Source organism: Podarcis bocagei, assembly GCF_964188305.1.
Source record: "Podarcis bocagei genome assembly, chromosome: 6".
NCBI classification, from domain to species: domain Eukaryota; kingdom Metazoa; phylum Chordata; class Lepidosauria; order Squamata; family Lacertidae; genus Podarcis; species Podarcis bocagei.
The window spans coordinates 75149689-75171790 of record NC_138130.1 but is presented as its reverse complement, the minus strand read 5'-3'; the positions used below and the strand labels follow the sequence as shown (position 1 = coordinate 75171790).

The following is a 22102-nucleotide window of genomic DNA, read 5'->3' as shown; positions in this document are numbered from 1 at the left end:
CCCCTTCAATCATCCCTCCACTGTACTTGAGTTATACCTGATAGTTAAATAGAAGCTAATATTTTATCTTTAAAAGATGTGCAGCTTCTGTAGTTTATTACTTTGAAAAAGATGGTCTCAAAAATGTCAGTACTAGTTGTTTGTGGCTCCAATGGTGCTGCTGCCTCAGTGGAAAGTATTCATGCAAGGTGAGGCACCCACTTTCCCCTCTTTTGTATTTAAAGCCCCCCTCCCAGACTTTACGCTGTTTCTGTGGATGTAATTTGGCTCCAATGCAAGCTGGGCTTCCCATTGGCTATTTTCAGGAACAGAAAAACATAGCGGGAGATAGCATCAGATCTTTCATGTCTTGTTAGCTTGGCCCTAAGCGTTCAACAAACAAGGACTACAAAAGAACAGATATAAGGCACCACTGATGCTTCCTCCTTGAAAATACAAAGTATACTGATTTAAAACCGGTGCTTTTTCTGGGGGTACTCAAGGGTGTGCAGTACCAGCACCCCCCCAATGTTAAAAGTGTGGCACTTGCTGTAACAACTTCATGGTGAGCAACAGCAACTTTTTTTCCTAAAAAGAAAAAGAGCACTGTTTAGAACCATTAACAAACATCAGTGGTGTTGTTTTTGTCTTTGCTTATCTGATCTTCAATTTGTGCCCTAGATTGAAAACTAGGAACCCCAGTTTGAATGTCCAATGCATTTTAGAGATCAAATTTTCAGAGGGGCTTTAATGATATGTCCCTTGGTGACTCTGTTACACAAAACTTTTAAAATACTTTTACAAACAGGCCTCTGAAAAAAAACCCATTTTATTTCTTTCTCCCTGTAGACTCATGATCCAGAATGCCTCTTTACTTTTCATTCAGGAAAGATAGAAGCCATGTGTGTATCTCCAGTCACCTATATCATGGCCACCACTGGTCTTGACCGTAAGTACACAACTTTTTGCTTCTGACTCCTCCCACACTCAGTTTTCAAGGTTAAAATTAGTTACGTTAAGTAGACACGTTTGGGGAATAATCCACAGATCACTTGTAATGGTGTAGTTTCTTTGTTTTTTCAGCACCCCCATGTAAAATGTGTGGCTTAAATTTTAGAAAGCAACGGAGATCTAGCCTCCTTCTTATCCTGATCCCGTTAACCATCTAATGCAGGTTCAGTTCGTGTCTTTGATTTCATTGACAATGTGCAGTTGACTGAGATGAAGTTTAAACAGGGAGGAACAGCAATGGTCTGGGCACCAACCGTGGTAAGTAGTGCAAGATAGAATGAGGAAGTATCTGGATGATAGTGCAAGATGGAATGGGGACATCCATGGCTGGAGCCTAGCTGTTTTAATGTACAAATGGCTTGTGGTTTATACTGCCCATCTCTTAAGATGGAGCATAATGAGATTGAGGAGCAGGTTGTCTGGATTGTTCTTCATTCCTGTTCCTCTAGCTTCCCAGACTGATGTCCTCCAGATGTTTTGAGCTGCAGAGGTCTGCTGGCTGGGGTGAATGCAAGTTGTAGTCCATAACATCTGAGATTTTCAGTTTTGTTTTGATGGGTTTTCATATTTATTATTTGGCAAACATTTAACTTTTACGGATTTTGTTTTTTGCGCCCCCTCCCGAGTTTTCCGGTGACAGTGAAAGAAAATAGTTTAGTATTGGTATTTGAGAAGAAAATGCTACTCACAACATGGTTTATTTTCCCTCTGTACAAACAATAACATACTTTACATAGATTTATGAGATGATGTATAGGGCAGGGTTTAAATTAGCTCTTAATCGCAATGTTATTCTGTTTTCTTGAAGGTAAATCCCAAGAAAGGCATAATGGTTGTAGGTTTTCAAGATGGCGTTGTACGCGTTATTGAACTTTTCGATCCAAAGGGACTTCCTGTTGTATCTGGACGGGACAAAGGAGCACCTGCAGCCTTGCGTCTGAAACAGGCGTTCAAACCTCATACAACTATAGTAACAGCTTTGGCCTATGAGCGTAATGGGGAATTGCTTGCCACAGGGGTATGTTTCAACCAAACCTAAAAACTGTTTTGTTTTGAATGTTAGTGGAAATTTACTGCTGCAAATGCTGAGATGTAGATGATCAAACTGAACTTCAGATTGTTCATTACCTAAGAATTAAGGTCCAAGACCTTTTTGAAATGAGAGATTTTTGCTGATCCATACAAGTTTCAGCGTATAATGAGTCAGTTCAGAGAATTATTCAGGAGATTTTTTGACACCTCTGCTTCTCACATCATCTTAGCTTCTTCTCTGCTCCTTTGAGGCCCAGCTCGGCGAGAACATTTGGCTGAGACTTTAAAAGAAAGGCTCGTTCCTTAAGGATTCATGGAAAGGTTTTAGATTTGATTTTGCATGTTAAAGTCATCAGTGTTGTGTTTTTGTATATGTTCTGTGCTTTAAACCATGTCTTCTTCTTATGTAAGAATTGTTTGATTTTTAAAAGTTTTTTTAAATCCCTTTCTCTTAATTACAGTCATTACTGGACTTTATAGTGGGTATTGGCTATAGATCGCCAAGCCAGACTGAATACTTGGATGATGATTTACTAGAGCAGATAAGAATGTTATGATTACTAAGACCCAGCATGGGTTTCTCAAAAGTCATGCCAGACCAATCTGATTTCTTTTCTTTTCTTTTCTTTTTTGATGGAATGACACACTTGGTAGATCAGGGCAATTCTGTGGACATAGTTTAATTTGATTTCAGTAAGGCTTCTGACAAAGTCCCCCATGATATTATAGAATCATAGAGTTGGAATAGACCACAAGGGCCATCGAGTCCAACCCCCTGCCAAGCAGGAAACACCATCAGAGCACTCCTGACATATGGTTATCAAGCCTCTGCTTAAAGATCTCCAAAGAAGGAGACTCCACCACACTCCTTGGCAGCAAATTCCACTGTCAAACAGCTCTTACTGTCAGGAAGTTCTTCCTAATGTTTAGGTGGAATCTTCTTTCTTGTAGTTTGGATCCATTGCTCCGTGTCCGCTTCTTGCGAGGAAGTTGGTAAAATGTGGGCTGAACGAGGTAACTGTTAGGTGAATTTGTAGCTGGCTGACTGACTGAACCCACAGAGTACTCATTAATTGTTCCTTGACATCCTTGTAACACTAGGTGCAGCTTTTGTATATCAGGGTATATACAAGTGATACACAAAAGTAGGCTTTTGTATATCAAGGTTGATGCTAAAACAGAGGATTGTGTAGTGGTGGGACTCTGTTCTTTGTAGCAGCAGACTAGCATGGCTACTCTTGTGGAATGCATGGCTTTATTCATTCTTCCATCTTTTCCTTCCCAGAGTAACGATAAAACTGTGTTCTTCTTTAACGTTGAAGAGAAATATGAGCCAATTGGCTTCCTCTCTGTCCCAGGGCCTGTTCAGGCATTGCAGTGGTCTCCTCTTTCTCATGTGAGTAGCGGTGTTTTTCATAGTATTTGCATCTCATGATTTGTGTTGTAACACATTGCAATGCTGTGTTTATCAATTGGTAGTTATGTTGTCATCAGTAACTGGCATTTAACACCCCCTCCCATGAAGCATTTCTGGGGCAGGGCAGGGACTGGGTCCAAGGTCCCTCTGTTCTTTGGGAATGCCCCAGTGATTCAACTCCCTTTCTATGCCAGCCTGGAGCTGGGGTAACTAATCCCCACCCCACTTTGGCAGCAATGGGTGAAATTTAGAGTATCTCAAAATCTGCATGAGAAATATATAATGCCCACTTTCTGCACCGCTCACTTTGGTCAACATGAGCCATCAGGGAAGTGGTGGGTGATCTGCTGCTTCCATTCCCTCTTGTTTACAACTAAGTTTGTGTTTCATTTTGGCAACAGTTGTCTCTGAGCTCCGACCTGTTTTTAAGAACATAAGAATGTTTCACCATCACCATCACATACACATGCCTGACACTTGTGTTTCATGTCCTTCTTCTGTAGCCTGAGAGCACGCTACTTATTTTCTGCAAGAACGGCATTGTTGTCCAGGTTCCTGCTCCAGACCCTGGGAAATACAACGCAGCAACCACCTATAGGATAAAAGACTTGCCTACACAATATTTTCGTTTCTGCAGCATAAAATCTCGGATTCTGGTAAAGCACCACATGCAAATAAGGAAATGCAATCCTAAGGAAAGATAGAATACTGAAGTAAGAAATGCTGAGCTCGTTAGTTATTGTGGTCCTGGATGTAAGACTGCAGCTAAGGACTTTGTAGCCCAGCAGAAACGATTTCCTAAAATATTAGGATCTGCACGTGTTGATTATGAATGTGTCTGCCTCCAGGATCAGAGAGGCCTTGCCTCTGAATGCCAACCGCTAAAGAACAATGGCAGATGTGGGCTGCTGCTCTCAATTCCCAAACAGATAAAACTAAGCAATACACACACACACACACACACAGTTAGTGAATGAAGTCCTATCTGTGGGCTTTGCAGACGTTGCCAGTGGGAGAAGGATGCTGCACTAGAAGGGATTTTGGTGTGATCAACACAGTAGTTTTTTAATGCTCTTTTTTTACTGGCTCTTTTAAAAAGCTTGAAGAGGAACTTGAACGCAGAGAAAAAGTGAGAATAGAGAAGGAGAAAGCAAAGCAGCAGTGGATAAAGCAGCAACTGGATGAGGGGAAAACAATGGAAGAAATTGAATTTCCACAGGAAGAAGCTGTGGAAGAGGAACCACTGCCTGAAATCTACATCCCAGAGACTCCAAGTCCCATCCTGTGTGGGTTTTACTCTCGGCCAGGAAAGTTTTGGTTGTCATTGGTAAGCCAATCTTTCTTTTTCGCAGATAACAAAATGAGGAGAGCAGTTTCTCCCTTCTTTTATAGTATAATGAGAATACAGTGGTGCCTCGCAAGACGAAATTAATCCGTTCCGCGAGTCTCTTCGTCTTGCGGTTTTTTCGTCTTGCGAAGCACGGCTATTAGCGGCTTAGCAGCTTAGCGGCTATTAGCGGCTTAGCGGCTATTAACGGCTTAGCGTCTTAGCGGCTATTAATGGCTTAGCGGCTTTAAGAAAAAGGAAACAAACTCGCAAGACGTTTCGTCTTGCGAAGCAAGCCCATAGGGAAATTCGTCTTGCGGAACGACTCAAAAAATGGAAAACTCTTTCGTCTTGCGCGTTTTTTGTCTTGCGAGGCATTCGTCTTGCGAGGTACCGCTGTACAGCTTAAATGGCCGAAGGAGCTGGCTTTTCACATTGTACGCTTTCACCTTGGTCTTAGTTCTATTTGAAAGCGGTTTGAGTTTTTTTGTTTCACATAGAGGGCTGCATAGCAATCTCTCAGGACTTCAATAGTGGCATCACTACCATTGTCAATTTTGATTGGCAACCTCAGTTTTGCTGCCAACCTCAGATGCAAAGTGAGATTAAAATCTAAACGGTGAAATGCAAAAGGTAAAAACCACAAGATGCAAGAATGTCATGCAGAATCTGGATGTGTCTTAAACATGCAAGCATAGTTTTCACTCTTGTTTCTTTTCATTCTAGTGCTGTTCCCCATCTTTTGTTTAATTTTTTAAGCAGAATTGCAGGCTTATTTTTCAAAGGAAGCCCTTTACCTGGAGGTAGAAATGAAGTGTGTTTGCCTATAATATAGTATGAAATACAACTGGTGATGAAACCATTTTTGGGAAAGGAGGAAGTTTTAGTCTGGAATTTTCCAAACTGTAACAGATTAATGGGGGGGGGGGGAGGGAGAGAGAGGAGAAGGAAGGAATCAAGAAATAAAGTTAACAACTCTTCATAACTCACTGTTTCCTTTAGGGAGAGTATGATACCGGATTCCTGTTCCACTGTGCATTTTCTCATCAGCAAGGCGACAAAGAACCTGAGGCTCGGAAAGATGAACCTTTTGCCTATATTCATTTAGAAGATACAGAAGACACTGCCATTAGACGGATTGTGTTTTGGTAATGCAGCTTTTACAGTATGTTGGTTGGTTTCATGGGTTGAGTTGGGTTTTTAAAATAAGTGTGAAACACTTGGTATTTGTTTGTTTTTCTTTTATAGACTATATGCCTGTGTATATATTTGCAGGAGCTGATCTCTTGATATAATGGCAGGCTGGTTAGCACTCCATGACTGTCACCCCCTGAAAGTAGTATTTTGAGGAAATATTATGGAATACTATTAGACATACTGAGACATACTGAATTAGTTTAAGCTGTTACTTTTGCATCCTGGTCACGGCATATAGCAGGACAAGAAATAAATTTCCCCTTTTTATACCCTTCTTTATAAAAGCCCAAACATTTGGATTTTAAAACATTGAAATGATTTCCATACATCCAACAGCAAATGTGGCTGCAAACCAGCTCGGGGGGCCCTTCCCAATGACCCAATGGTTCTCTTTTCACCCTCATAATGTATATGCTATGTATATGTATACTACATGCATGGAGATATAGAGGTGGGTTGCTGCAGCACTGGGTTAGCTGGTCCCCCACTAAATGTGTATCCTCGAGGAGGAGCTGCCTCTTCTCTGCAGAGATCAGGGTAGAGCAGGCCCCAGGTACAAGATCCAAGATGCAAGGGTGAATGAAGTGGTGGTTGGGATGACTTCAGATACCCTTTTGTATGTATCTGTATGGAAGAGAGAGAAACAAGGGATTGAGAGGCGGGTGGAATGGTATTGCCATTGCGGTGCATTGGCTTTTGTCAGCAGTAGCCGCCCTGTTGGAAATAATGAATCCCTTGTCCATCTGTGCCAACGCCAGGGGTGGAGGAAGAGAGATGCGGTAGCGGCGGTCCGCCCCGGGTGCCACCAGTGAGGGGGGTGATAAAATGCCGGGTGGCACTCGCTGCGGGGCCTGCAGCATGCCCAAGTCACATGTCTCTCCTGGGAGTGACATGTCGTGTCACATGTCTCTCCCAAATGGTCCGCCCGCCACCTCCCCCTCATCTGTAGGGCGGCTGAGTGGGAGGAGGCAAACAGACTCCTTGGAGGCCCCACGGTGCCTCCATGGGCAACTGGCCAGGAGGAGCCACAAGTCAAAGTGGTGAAGATAGCAGTGAGTTTGTATGCAAGGAGTTCATAAGCATCAGTTTATGTGTAACTCGAATTGGATTTAAGAGATGTTAAAGGCTCCAGAAACCTCCAACCCACCTGTTCTGCTCAAATACCCTTTTAAGGTAAAATCCTAAAATGTGACACAGGTCACAGTCACACCATGCATTCAAAGCACATAGATCCACCCTCCGAGAATCCTGGGAACCGTACTTTATGATGGGTGATTAGAATTGTAGCTCTGTGATGGGTGATTACAGTTCCTAGGATTATTTGGGGAAAGCCATACGTTTTAAGTGTATAGTGTGGATGCAACCACAAATGGTTAGAATGGTTCCCTTAGTATTGAGGAAACACTGTGATTTTTTTCCAATCCATTAGTCAAAAGCTGCAGAAAAGACATCTGCCAGCATTACCTTTTTCCTACTAGAACTTTGGATGTCTCACATTAGCCGGGCCTTCTTAGGGTTCATAGAACAATGCTAAATATTGGAGCCAAGTGGAACTTACACTGCCTTCAATTGAGCTGTTCCAAACTCTCTTCGAGAGCAGAACTACTGCTGGCTCAGCTGGTGTAAGCCTGGCAGTGGAAAAACAGATCTTTGAAATAGATATTGACATACACTGCTCTTCATAACAGCATGAGTCCTGCCAAGTTGGCAGGTTATGTGGCTGAGCTGAATAGAAGTTAGGATTCAGGACAAGTCCCTCTGCCTGGTCCCATCCCACTGCTTCCCCAGAATGCCCATTTTTCAGGGCTTACAGCCATGTAAAATTTGTCCATCTTTGCTCAGCTGACTAAATCCTGGCTGAGCTTGGATGTGAGAGTTATGCTGGCATATCTTTGGTTGAACCAGGATTCAACCTTGCCTGGCTGTGCTAGGAATTGGTTGTCTGAGCCTGAATTTCTGGATCCTAACTTGCACATACCAGTAGATCTTGGGTTTGGATTGCTCCCTTAGATATCCATTTTGCAGGGCATTGTGGAGAAAGTAATAACCCTCAGCTGTTTATGTTTTGATTACTTCCACAGCTCCACTGGCTTGCTAATGATCTGTGGCATGCAGGATGGAGCAGTACGGATCTACGCTCTCCACGAGAAATGGCTCTCAAAAGACAATATAGCTGGATATTGGTCATACAGCATGCATGATAATAACTATGGGCAAATTCAAGGCATCTGTCCAAGTTTTGATGATCGGTTTCTTGTGACCTGTGGAGCTGATGGCAATATCTTTACTTATAACATCCTTTCAGCTGAGGAGGTTAAGAAAGTGCTAAAGGCTAAGGTGCCCTCTCCAAGGGTAAGTGACAGCCAGGAAGATAGGCCTTACTTTATATTTTAAGTGCACAATTATTGGGAAACTTTCAGCTGTTTCTCCTTGATGAACATTTTTTTTCAGTCTCCTTAGGGTTGGGCAGCGGGGAGGTTGATTACTAGAAAGACACCATTGTGTCTTTTATGTCCTATATGAATTATAGTACTGTGCTTTTGAGGAGCTGCATGCATTTCCAACCTAACTTCAGGAACAGCCATGCCAACTGTTGACAGTGCCATCAATTGTTTGATTACATTCTTCCACAGAGAGGCCTCGAAAGAGAGAGACCACCAGAAGATATTGAGGATCCTACTGCCTACAGGTAAAGCTGCCGAAAGATACACTTTGTTTCTGAATCCCTCATGAGGAACGGGTTTCACTAATGGCCTCTTTGAAATGGCAGTGCACCCTCATCCGGTGTGGCATATTGACAAGTCATGTTGCTAAAGCTATCTCCTCAAATATCTCTCTAACTTCTGGATTAGTGCCTGGGATGCCAGTATGAATTAAGAGGTCAGATCAAGATGACTTCTAGATAAGCACTCTCTACTCTGTTGAAATAGTTCTTTAATGCATAAAGGTTTCAAACCCACCCAGCCCACCTCAAAAGCCACTGTTGGCTTTGTCAGGATAATTGTGGTGCAGCTTCTGTCAGTTTTTTAATCATTCATTTGGTAGCTCCATCTAATAGTTCAGTTCTATACAAATGTATTTGTTTATACAACACTGTTTCAAAGAGCTTATTATCAAAATATAGCAAAACTGAATATTTTGGAGATTGAATCGTAGAATTGTAGAGTTGGAGGGGACCCCAAGCTGTATAATTTTTGCTGTAAAAAACCTTTACTACATAATGAAATGTTATGCTTTTCTGTAGGCCCACTTCCAGAGTTTAGGTTTAAACTGCTCCATCGTCTTTATTTTCTCACATTTGTAGTATTGAAAATGCCAAGCAAAAAAAGGAACACGATTACATAATGAGGATAGCAGAACAAAAGAAATCTATTAAGAGACAAGAACTAAGCACTCTAAGGGAGGAGTTTCAGAATTTGCTCCAAATGAACCGTCAGCTGCCATCTCACATGCAACTTCACAGAGCAGTATGTATGGTTTTTCTTTCTTTAGAGGTACAAATTAATGCCTTAGTGTGGCTTGTATTTTTGTAATGGGTCAATGTTTATTTTGTTTTATTAGGATTTTTATGCTAAGGGCTCAGGTCAGTTTGCAATTTAAATAAAACAACCAGCCAAAAGTGAGTCCACTGCTTCTGTGTTCACTCCCAATAGTTGAAACAACGAAGCCTGCTATTTTCTTAAAAAGAACAATGCCTGTTTTGCTTTTTACAGTTGTGCTTTTCATGCATTTCTTAGTTTAGCCTTGATAGTTTTCAGATTCCCAGTGTGTTTGAATTGCTTTGTCCTATAAAGGTGGTTCCAACCTTTTTTCCATGGTTAAAGTATTTAGCCCAGTACTTCCAAAGGAACAGCTTGTTGGAACACCAAATACCAGTAAATTAGGAGGGTATTCATGTCATTTTACCATGCATGTAAAGTGTAAAGCAGATTAAGAACAACAAGATTTAGCTTTGGTTCCATGTATATGTAGAGATTGACTAATACATTCAGGTGATTGCTTTGAACAGTGAATCTTACAAGTGGACATCATTGGGAACAGTTTGGAAGTAGAGAAATGAACTACCGTATTTTTCGCTCTATAAGACACACTTTCCCCCTCCTAAAAAGTAAGAGGAAATGTGTGTGCATCTTACGGAGTGAATGCAGGCTGCGCAGCTATCGCTGAAGCCAGAAGAGCAAGAGGGATCGGTGCGCGCCGATCCCTCTTGCTCTTCTGGCTTCAGGGATAGCCAGGCAAAGCCTCTTCGCCCCTCCCTCTTCGCTCAGGAGGCTTTGCGTTGCTTTTGCTGAAGCCAGAGGAGCGAGAGGGATCGGTGTGCACTGATCCCTCCTGCTCTCCTGGCTTCAGGGATAGCCGCGCAAAGCCACTTGAGCGCAGCTGGAGCGCTCCTGCCTCTTTGCTCAAGAGGCTTTGCGTTGCTTTCTTGTTTCTTGTGTTCCTCCTCTAAAAACTAGGTGCGTCTTATGGTCTGGTGCATCTTATAGAGCGAAAAATACAGTAGCTGTGGTGCGACTATGACTGCTTTAAAATATTGTTAAAGTTGCTGACTGGCTGTTTCTAAATTAGGCAAATTGCTGATGGCAGTTAGGATTTCACCAGTATTTTTATTTCTTCATTCATTTTATTTAGAATACGTTTATCTCACTCTATAGCTCCAAAAGGCTCTAAAAACCAGCTTGCAAAAAGATCAAAATAACATCACAATCTATGTAGCACAGGAGCAGAAATTACATCTTGCCCTTGGTAGAACTATTCAGAAGAAGAGGTGCATTCTGGTGATGGTGAAGGAGGGGGTGGGCAACATGGTCATGGAACAGCAGAGTCCTTTTTTGCCTCAGGTGATGAAACGGGATGGGCCACCCCTTGTTTGTAAACAGATGCTGGGGTACCTCTGATTCTGGATGCGTTTGGACTTCAGCTCCCATTATCCCATGCCATTGGCCATTCTCGATGGGGCTCATGAGAACTGGAGTCCAACAACATCTGGAGGGCCACAGTTTCCCCATCTCTGCCTTGGACCATCATGATCCATCACATCCCAGCATCCGGGAGCGCTGCTGAGAAGCAGAATAGACATCCAGCAAACAAACCGTCACTGTAACCACCATCAAATGAAATGCTCCTTTTTCAATACGCAGCAATTTGAGTTGGACCGCAGAATCCGTGCAGAGATGGACAGAAAGACCGCGCATAAGATCCGGCTCGTCCTAAAGGAATTGGCCTGGGAACAGGAGAAACATCGCATTGGGCTGCAGAAAGTAGAGAATCGGCAAGTGCCATTTCCCCTTGTCCTCAAGTTTTGGGAGAGATTCTTCATTTGCTAAGATGTTATATTTAAGCAAAGTTTTTGTTTTATTCTTAAAAAGCTGGAAACTTTTCCTTGAAAACTGAAGTCTTTCTGGTATTACTCATTTTGCTTGAGAACATAAGAGAAGAACGGGGTAGGATTAGACCAGATGCCTCTTTCCCAGTGTTCTGTTCTCACAGGAGCCAAACAGATGCCCATGGGAGGCAGACCAGCAGGACCTGGGGACTCTCCTGCTCCTGTCCCCCAGCAGCTGGTATTCAGAGGTATACCGACCTTCATCCTAAATAATAATAATAATAATAATAATAATAATAATAATAATAATAATAATTTATTTATACCCTGCTCATCTGGCTGGGTTTCCCCAGCCACTCTGGGCGGCTTCCAACAAAACACTAAAATACAATAACCTATTAAACATTAAAAGCTTCCCTAAACAGGGCTGCCTTCAGATGTCTTCTAAAAGTTTGGTAGTTATTTTTCTCTTTGACATCTGGTGGGAGGGCATTCCACAGGGCGGGTGCCACTACCGAGAAGGCCCTCTACCTGGTTCCCTGTAACTTGGCTTCTTGCAGCGAGGGAACTGCCAGAAGGCCCTCGGTGCTGGACCTCAGAGGCAATATATAGCCATCAAGACAGGTAGCCCTTGGTAGCTTTATTCTCCATGAATTTGCCTAATCCCCTTTTAAAGACACCCAGTTTGTGCCTTTGCTACAACTTGTGGTAGCAAATTCCATTGTTTAGCTATGTTCTCTGTGAAGAAGTGCTTCCTTTTGTCTGTCCCAAATCTCCCACCATTCTGTTGGATGACCCTCACTCGGTTTTAGTGTTATGGAAGAGAAAGAAAAACTTCTCTCTGTCAACTTTCTTCATACCAGGCATAATTTTACGTGCCTCTATAACAGGCTTCCTCAACCTTGGCCCTCCAGATGTTTTTGGCCTACAACTCCCATGATCCCTAGCTAGCAGGACCAGTGGTCAGGGATGATGGGAATTGTAGTCTCAAAACATCTGGAGAGCTGAGGTTGAGGAAGCCTGCTCTATCATGTCTCCCCTTAGTTTCCTTTTTTTTCTAAACTAAGCGTCGCAACCATTTCTCATAGGACAGGTGCTGCATCCCCATCATCATTTTGGTTGCCCTTTTTCTGACCCTCTTCCAGCTGTGCAACATCAAGAACTGTACATGGTGTTCCTAGTGCAAGGACACCCTTAGATTTGTATGAAGGTAGATAGGTACCGCTCCAGTGGGAAGGTAAATGGCTTTTCCGTGCGCTGCTCTGGTTTCAGTGTTCTGTTGCGCCAGAAGGAGCTTAGTCATGCTAGCCACATGACCCGGAAAAACTGTCTGCAGACAAACAGTACAGCGTTACATATAAAAAACTTCCCTGAACAGGGCTGCCTTAAGATGTCTTCTGAATGTCAGGTAATTATTTATCTCTTTGACATCTGATGGGAACCGCCAGAAGGCCCTCGGCGCTGGATCTCAGCGTCCGGGCTGAACGATGGGGGTGGAGACGCTCCTTCAGGTATACAGGACCGAGGCCATTTAGGGCTTTAAAGGTCAGCACCAACACTTTGAAACGTTCTGGGAAACGTACTGGGAGCCAATGCAGATCTCTCAGAACTGGTGTTATGTGGTCCCGGCGGCCACTCCCAGTCACCAGTCTAGCTGCCGCATTCTGGATTAATTGCAGTTTCCGGGTCACCTTCAAAGGTAGCCCCACGTAGAGCGTGTTGCAGTAGTCCAAGCGTGAGATAACTAGAGCATGCACCACTCTGGCGAGACAGTTTGCGGGCAGGTAGGGTCTTAGCCTGCGTACCAGGTGGAGCTGGTAGACAGCTGCCCTGGACACAGAGTTAACCTGCGCCTCCATGGACAGCTGTGAGCCCAAAATGACTCCCAGGCTGCACACCTGGTCCTTCAGGGGCACAGTTACCCCATTCAAGACCAGGGAATCCCCCACACCAACCCGCTCCCTGTCCCCCCAAAACAGAACTTCTGTCTTGTCAGGATTCAACCTCAATCTGTTAGCCGCCATCCACCCTCCAACTGCCTCCAGGCACTCACACAGGACCTTCACCGCCTTCACTGCTTCTGATTTAAAGGAGAGGTAGAGCTGGGTGTCATCTGCATACTGATGAACACCCAGTCCAAACCCCCTGATGATCTCCCAGTGGGTTCATATAGATATTAAAAAGCATGGGGGAGAGGACAGAACCCTGAGGCACCCCACAAGTGAGAGCCCAGGGGTCTGAACACTCATCCCCCATCACCACTTTCTGGACACGGCCCAGGAGGAAGGAGCGGAACCACTGTATGACAGTGCCCCCAGCTCCCAGCCCCTCTAGATGGTCCAGAAGGATGTTATGGTCAGTGGTGTCAAAGGCCGCTGAGAGATCCAGCAGAACTAGGAAACAGCTCTCACCTTTGTCCCTAGCCAAAGATCATCAACCAGTGCGACCAAGGCAGTTTCAGTCCCATGGTGAGGCCTGAATCCCGATTGGAAGGGATCCAAATGGTCCATTTCCTCCAGGCGTGCTTTGAGTTGTTCAGCAACCACCCGCTCAATCACCTTGCCCAAGAATGGCAGATTTGAGACTGGGCGATAGTTGGCCAAATTGGCCGGGTCTAAAGATGTTTTTTAAAGAAGCGGTTTAATGACCGCCTCTTTCAGCAGGTCTGGGAAGGCTCCCTCACAGAGGGAAGCATTCACCACCCCACAGAGCCCATCGCCCAGCCCTTCCCAGCTCGCTTTTATCAGCCAGGATGGGCAAGGATCAAGGAGACAGGTGGTCGGTTTCACTTGTCCAAGCAGCCTGTCCACATCCTCGGAGGTAACAGATTGGAATTGATCCCATGTAACAGGACCAGACAGAACTCTAGCACTCTCCCGCCCTGGCCCTGCTCCCACGGTGGAGTCTACCTCCTTCTGAATCTGAGCAATTTTATCTGCAAAAAACTTTGCAAAAGCATTGCAGGAGATCTTGGGGTCCCTACCAGGCCCCGGTGGTACAGGTGGTTCCGATAGATTGCGAACCACCTGAAAAAGTCTCCTGCTGCTGTTTTCTGCAGATGCAATGGAGGCGGCGAATAATGCCCTCTTCGCCGTCGCCATTGCCACTTGGTAGGCTCGACGTTGAGCTCTAGCCCATGTCCGGTCTGATTCAGAATGAGTTTTCCGCCACCGGCGCTCTAGCCGTCTCAACGATTGTTTCATCACCCTCAGCTCCGGGGAAAACCAGGGGGCTGTCCGGGCTCCATGCAATCGGAGAGGGCGCTTCGGAGCCAGACAGTCAATAGCCCTGGTTAACTCTGCATTCCAGCGTGCCACCAGGGAATCAGCTGAAAGGCCATCAACTTGGGATAAAGCATTCCCTACCACTCTCTGAAAGCCAATTGGATCCATTAAGTGGCGGGGGCGGACCATCTGAATCGGTCCCACCTCCCTGCAGAGGGGAAGGGTTGCGGAGAAGTCCAGTTGCACCAGGAAGTGATCTGACCATGGCACTTCTTTCGTTTCGCTTTTAGTTAGGGTCAGATCACCAACATCCATAGAGGTGAACACCAAGTCTAAGGCATGTCCACGGCTATGAGTTGGGCCAAACTTATTCAGGGACAGCCCCATGGAGCCATGCTTTCCACGAAGTCCCGAGCGGCCCCTTGTAAGGTCGTGTCGGCATGGATGTTAAAATCCCCCAGGACAACCAAGCTAGGTGTCTCCAGGAGCATATCCGCCACGACCTGAAGCAGCTCGGGCAGGGAATCCTTGGTGCAGCGGGGAGGTCGGTACACCAGTAGGAATCCTGTACTGCCCCTATTGCCCAACTTCCAGAACATGCACTCAGAAAACTGGGTCTTCCCAATAGGACGCCTGGTGCAGACTAATGACTTCCTAAGAATCACTGCAACCCCCCCTCCCCGCCCACATGACCTGGGTTGCTGTGCGTAAGAGAAACCTGGTGGGCAAGCAGCGGCAAGGACAGACCCATCTGCTTCATCCAACCAGGTCTCTGTCACACATGCCAGGTCAAATCCTCCATCCACAATCAGGTCGTGTATGGCAGTGGTTTTATTCATCATTGACCTGGCATTGCACAGCAACACTTTCAGGTCATGTGGATTTCCCTTGCTGATTACTGTATCCTTCCGGTCAGGACCAGACCTGGAGGCAGGGATAGTCCTCAAACAACAACTAAACCTGCCTCCTCGGTAATGACATGGTCTGGTCTTAGCATAACTCCTCCTCCTGCCCATGATCACTGAGATCGGGTGTCCCAATACATCCCCCCCTGTGGAACCTGCCCCACCCAATCTATTGGCTGAGGCCCACTCCCAGGCAGCCATGACCCTTCCCCTTAAAAAGCAAAATACAAACTATATAATAATTTAACAGAATAATAATAATAATAATAATAATAATAATAAAACAAAACAGAACAAAGCAAGAAACAATAGCACTGACTAAATGCTTATCCCACCCCAAGCAAAAATAAAATAATGAAATAATATAATATTATAAAAAACAACAACCACCATTTAAGGTGCTGCAAATTAAAAGCAATTAAAACATTTAAAACCATTTTGTCCATTGCTGCCGGTAGCTGCTCAGGCCTCTAAACTGTAGTGGTAGTGCAGGCCCCGCCCCCTAGGCCGGATGGAGTTGGCAGGAGAGGGAGCGGTCTTCCCAGCACTCACACAAGCGGCAACAGCAGCCGTCTTTGACTCATTAGTCTTTGTAGTCTTTGTCTGATTAACCTGGAGGGAATGCTGCCTTTGACAGAAAAATGGTTTCTAGACCCTGGCATAGAGGCTGTTGCTGCTTGGCTGATCCCTGCCGAGACAACTTTATGGAGCAGAAAATGTGGCATTTAAAAAATTAGATCTTTTCTTTGATTCCTCAGGTTTCGGGCCAGTTTGGAATATGACACCATTGTGGTCTGCGCCATGAGAAGCAACCACCGAATCTCCACGTACAGACTGTTGTCGATCTCAGAAAAATTGTACAATGTCAGTAAACAAAGTCAAGCAGCGAAAAGAAGACAGAGCAAGTACGACCATAAAGGAAAAGACACAGACCAGAGGACAGAGACCCAAAAGGATGCCAGTAAGGGTTTGAAAACATTGTGGCAGAACTATCACAACCATAAGATAATATATTTCCCCCAGCCTTCATCTTATATTACTTGTTATGGTTCTATACCAGAGGGTTTGTCAGATGGTATCCTCGCGCTATATTTCAAAAAGCAATTCCCTAGCGCTGCTCAAAAACAGAGTTTCCCACATTGTATTGAATGTCAACAGTTTCCTCCACAAGCACAATACTTTCTTTTTCTTCTTGGTGAAATACTGTGATTTTTTAAAAATATAGTGGAGTAGCACGTGCCTAAGCAAGTAGGTCACTGGTTCTTCAGAAATATACTGGGTTTGCAGTTTTTCAGAGCAGATGGTAGAGCTGCCTTTGGCTTGTCAGCTTTTAGCACTCTGATGTATAAGAAAGTGCTGTCCGGTCAAAATTGTACTGTATGTGTTTATTGAGGACAGACTCCATGCCAATATGTGACTCTTTGCCAGCTGTGCGATCGTACCCATATTTTTTATGTTGTTTTTCTATATAGTGCTAACACATGTGGAACACTGTCATGTAATTGTATATCACAGGCTGGTAGATATTTATTATTATTAACAGTGCCTTGGAAACCTTGCTTTTATTTTTTAAGGGAAATGGCTTTTAAGTGGTCTGGAATGGCTAATGGATAGTTCCTCCATGGGAGCTAGGAAATTGTTGGAGTGTTTGAATTCTGTCAGAGTTTAGAAAGTGACACACACACACACCAGCTAAGATGAGGGTGCTAATGTAAAAGCTGTATGTATGTTTGTCTGTGTATAGAAAAAGAAGGGCAGAGAGAAGCACAAAGTTAGCAGAAGGCTAAAAGAATATTCAGATAAAGGTTCCCTCTCTCTGGCGATGTGATGTGGGCTAGCTGATCTGCTACTTGATATGCCCAATGGCTTTGCTGCTTGCCTCCATTCAGGTGCTTTTTGTCTATTTGTTAATAAACCAAATCTATGTTGTGAGCCTCCAGTGCTCTCTCCTTCAAAGGAAGCCAGCTTATAAAGTGTTGCCCCTGGAACTCTCACCCGCCAGAAAAGTGGAGAATTTGTTCCTTGTCTTAGTTGAAGGCAACCAGTAAAGGTGGTGGTGTTTTTATATAGAAGGCTTCTCTTAACATTTAAAGTAATGCTGAAATAATGTTTTAGGCATTATTTATTAGATTTATATATCGCTTTTCATCAAAAGATCTCAGGGTGGTTCACAAGATAAAATCTGGGACAAGGTCCCTCCTGTACACAGAAGTTTAAGTGGCTTTGCATTTTACAACATTGAGGGGCCATGGTGAGAATTCCTCAGATGCTATCACACTAGCCTTTGCAAAGAGCAGGAAATATCAGAAGATGTCATTTAAAACCTACTTTCACGAGGAAATCCCTTGGGGCCAGCTCCAGTTTGGTATTCAGCAACCTGAATTTGGAAACTGTTCCCATGAAACAACATTTTTGTCAAAGTGGATGTAAATGCAGCAGTCTACTATGACAATCCTGTGAGGATGATAGGGACAGAAGCATGTTACTTTATTTTTCTTCGCATTTGTGCAGAGCCAAAATTTCCAACCCAGGCTTCTATTAGTGAAGAAGAAGTGGATTCAGAAAAGCTGCAAAAAAAGGCGCACCCACACACGGTGGCAAGCCGCATTGTTGAAAATCGAATGGAAAAACTTAGAAAAATTATTGAAAAAGCAGACAGAGCCAAAGCTAAGATCCAACAAAGAAGGAATGAATGGGATGAACTGTGAGTCAGAGTAAAAAAAAAAAGATAAGAAAATACTTTTTAAATGTTCATTGTTGATGGATGTTGTTGATAAACAAATAGTAATCATACCTGGCCCATATTACTTCAGAATGATGTGGTATAACAGTAGGATCATGTGGAGTGGTATATGGCCTCATACCTCCTCAAAGTGGAGACCCAAAGGAGTGACCTCATTGCTAGTGGCGAAGCCTGTCCTTATTATAAGGCAGGCTCTTGACCACACCCACAGCCCAGCTGTATCCACTCAGCCAGCAAACCCCCCCCCCGGCAATCAGCTAGACAAACTTCTTACTTGCAGGCAGGTGGCAATTACCGTATTTTTTGCTCTATAGGACACACTTTCCCCCCTCCAAAAATGAAGGGGAAATGTGTGTGTGTCCTATGGAGCGAATGCAGGCTTTCGCTTAAGCCTGGAGAGCGAGAGGGGTCGGTGCGCACCGACCCCTCTCGCTCTCCAGGCTTCAGGAAGTTATCTGCAAGCCTTGGGAGCCAGGCGGGAGTTCCCGCCGGGCTCCCAAGGCTTGCAGATAGCAGCCTGCATCCCGAAGCCTGGGGCGCTCTGCGCAGCATGCCCTGGGCTTCAGACAGATATCCGCAAGCCTTGGGAGCTTGGCGGGAGTTCCCGCCGGGCTCCCAAGGCTTGTGGATAGCAGCCTCCAAACCCGACCTGGTTTGGAGGCTGGCGGTGGGGGAAAGCAGCGCTTCTCCCCACCACCAGCCCAACAAGCTCAAGAGACAGCGGGGAGGCAGAGCGCCGCCTTCCCGCTGTTCCCCGACCTGGTTTGGAGGCTGGTGGTGGGGGAAAACAGTTCTCCCCCCCGCCAGCCCCAAAGAGCAGGTCGAAAGGAACCCAAAGCCTCCAGAGCCCAGTGGGAACTCCCGCTTGGCTCCGGAGGCTTCAGGTGAACGCACCTTGAATGCACAGAACGCACCTTGTTTTAGAGGGGGAGAACAAGAACCCCCCCCCGTTCTCCCCCTCCTATGGTCCGGTGCATCCTATGGTCTGGTGCGTCCAATAGAGCGAAAAATATGGTACAACAAGAAAGACAGACTTACTTATTGGGAGAGCAGACCTGGCAAGGGTCAGGCTGGTGCAAACCATCCCCTCTGGGCTTAGTCCTCTTCTAGGTCTGTTCTCCAGTAATGCCTCCATGTGAATTAGTAGGAAGGGGAGTTAGAACATCTGACAGTCCAGCCAGATGCCTCTGGAGAGCCCGGAAGCAGGAGCTCAGTACAACAGCACTCTTCCCTGTTGCCATTTGTGTTTCCTCCCTTCAATATAAAAAGGTTTCAGTCTGTTTCCTGCTGCCTCCGCATGAGATGAGAGCTGGGCAGTTACAGTGCCGCAGCTTCTTTGATGAATGAAACGCTATAAAGTGAGTGAGTTGATGCTGCCTGTTGGACTGATAGCTTTTATCTTCACCGACGCTTGTCAGATTCAAGAGCAAACCAAGCGATGACTATGAGGACCCCCAAGATGTAGAAAATATCAAAGAGGCCCAACAGAATATGGGGGACTTCAAATTAAAAACGGCTACTAACTACAAAATTCCTGAACACATGAGAATGAATGCTGACAAGAAAACTCATCAGTTGGCATCTTTAGAAGTGGCTGTAAGTAGATTCTGCTTCTCTCTCTCCCCCCCTCCTTTGGATTGTGTAATTCCCTCTGTCCGCTCCTAAGCATTTGCACTGGAAGGCAGAGAAACTTTTTTCCTTCATAATTTCATAAAATGTATATACCACTTGATTGTAAGAAAGAACTCAAAAGTAGTTTAAAAAACAAATAAAACCATAACATAATTAATTTAAAAAAGCTATTTAAATCATCCCATTCCTGATTTAATTTTCTGAGTGCTATTGCTTCTTTACTTCAAATCGTATCACCCATGCACAAGACAGAAGTATTAGCAGACTTGGGGCAAGCCTGAGTTCTGCAGAAGTGCAAAAAATATTTAGGGAAAAAGACTCCCCACTAAATGCTGCCTGATCATGGAGAGCAAGAAAATGGAAAACTGGATGACAGGCCAAAGTCCAGGTGTGAAGTTGAGGCCTGGTTTGTTATGTAGTACTTACTTTTATTAATACTTCTAGGACTGAGCTAAAGGAGGCAGGGCAATGAGATAACAGGGCGCCCATATGAATGAATACAGGATTCCCTCCCCAGAAAAAAAAATTCCTATATAATCCTGCCACTGTACTATAGTCATCTTTAATGCAATATCTGGAGTGGTAGTTGTATTAGTCTGCTACAGCAAAAAAACCCAACAGTCTTCCAGCACTTTATAGACTTAACAAATTTAATTATGGGATAAGCTTACATGGACTAGAGTCCACTTACTTATTCAGATCCTCTTTTGTAGCAATATATATACACATGGGGAAATAGGGAGGGGGTGTAAGCGGTGAGATCAGATATAAATGGAATGCAAAATGTACAGATAGTGACAATTCAATTTGAGTTAGAATGTATACAAAATAAATATGGCGACATTATACAACAGCAGTTATAAATGATAAAATAATCACTCTGGCATACTGAGCAAATGAACATCTGTAGTTGGAAAGCAAACTTTTGTCTCTATTCAGACCCAAATGGCTTGAGTTGAGTGTTTTGATGAATTGCAATTCAGCAGTTTCACACTGGAGTCTCCTTTTGAAATTATTTTGCTTAGGTAGTGCTAAGAGCGTAAGCAGAGTGTCTTGGTGGACGGGTTCTCGAATATTGACGTAATGCAAGTTCCTTAATGCAACCCTTCTCCTTTCAGATACACGATAAGAAGCTGGAAATGAACAAGTGGATCGTGTCCCTCCGAGACCTCAAGGTGGCTATTATTGAAGAGATCCAGTGTGTGGTGCAAGAACTGAAAAAAATCCAATCATCCCTCCACCCATCCAAACATGTCCCTGTTCCTCCAATTCCCCAACTCCTTCCTGAAGAGACTCCAGAGAAACAGTTCCAGTATGACACTGAAATGCTCATGAAGTTCAAACATGACCTGGAAGAGCGGGCCAGGCTCAAGGAAATGGTGCCAGTAGCTCCTTCAGGAGAGGGCGGAGGTCTAGGGGGTTTCGGAGGAGGCTTTTATCGTGCCCCTTCAGTAAAGGACTTAGAAGCTGCCATGCGGTCAACAAGTTTGAAATCGATGAAAATAGCATCTGCAACTGCTGCGCAGGCAGTCAAATCTTTTGAGTTTGAGGCAGTGGAGCCTACAGACTTGGAACTGGAAATCGAAAAGAGGGCGGAGATTCGGAACATTTATATGCAAGAGGTTTTGGTCAAGAGGGTAAGAGAAAATATTTCAAAGCCGACTGGGCATACTCGGCTCCTAAGTGAAGTCTTTTAAATTTGTTCCTTTGTGGATCCCTTTTCCTATTGGTCTCAAGTTAATTTGCACAAACTAACTAAAAATAGCTTTTAAAACGGTACCAAAACTACATGCAATTAAATGTAGGTTTAAAAACACTACAGAATCAATGCCTTTTCACCCAGCTGGAAAAGCTTCTCAAAATAAAAATGTCCCAATTTTTTGCACACTTTGATACATCAGACAACTGGTCCACTTCTGCCAATGATAATATGAAAGCAAGGAGAATTTTGTATTTAGCCTTTATTTAGCGTATCATGATTGTAACGTTCCTATCCAGTTTCTAAAGTAAAGTTGAACTATGTCAGCAATTGTGAAAAATTCTGTGGATTTTCATGTTCAAATCTCTGATTAATCCCACATCAGTCAACTGTGTGATCCTGGGAGAATTTATACTATTGACCCAGCCACCAGTCAGAATGCATGCTTCAGAAGTAGGCGAAAAACTGTATCCCTAGGTTGAATACTTGCCTTTTTTTGGACAACTGTCAATTTGGAAGGAAATAGCTTCGGATTGTTGTCATTTTAGAATGACAACAATATTGCATGAAACTGTTAATTTAGTAACGAGACACAGTTAAAACTGTTCAT

At 44.2% G+C, this 22102-nt stretch overlaps 1 protein-coding gene across 2 annotated transcripts in view; it reads left to right on the top strand.

Moving 5' to 3' along the window:
• CFAP44 (cilia and flagella associated protein 44) overlaps window positions 1-22102 on the top strand; it is a 44762-nt gene that overhangs the window by 13532 nt on the left and 9128 nt on the right. For both annotated transcript variants that reach the window (XM_081198864.1, XM_081198863.1), the window contains 15 exons: window positions 829-928; window positions 1154-1248; window positions 1799-2008; window positions 3308-3418; window positions 3943-4095; window positions 4539-4766; window positions 5769-5914; window positions 8045-8315; window positions 8597-8652; window positions 9268-9430; window positions 11105-11235; window positions 16177-16379; window positions 17930-18122; window positions 19580-19757; window positions 20912-21430. In XM_081198864.1, coding sequence (XP_081054990.1) covers window positions 829-928; window positions 1154-1248; window positions 1799-2008; window positions 3308-3418; window positions 3943-4095; window positions 4539-4766; window positions 5769-5914; window positions 8045-8315; window positions 8597-8652; window positions 9268-9430; window positions 11105-11235; window positions 16177-16379; window positions 17930-18122; window positions 19580-19757; window positions 20912-21430 — 2757 coding nt within the window. The remainder of the gene's footprint in view (window positions 1-828; window positions 929-1153; window positions 1249-1798; window positions 2009-3307; window positions 3419-3942; window positions 4096-4538; window positions 4767-5768; window positions 5915-8044; window positions 8316-8596; window positions 8653-9267; window positions 9431-11104; window positions 11236-16176; window positions 16380-17929; window positions 18123-19579; window positions 19758-20911; window positions 21431-22102) is intronic.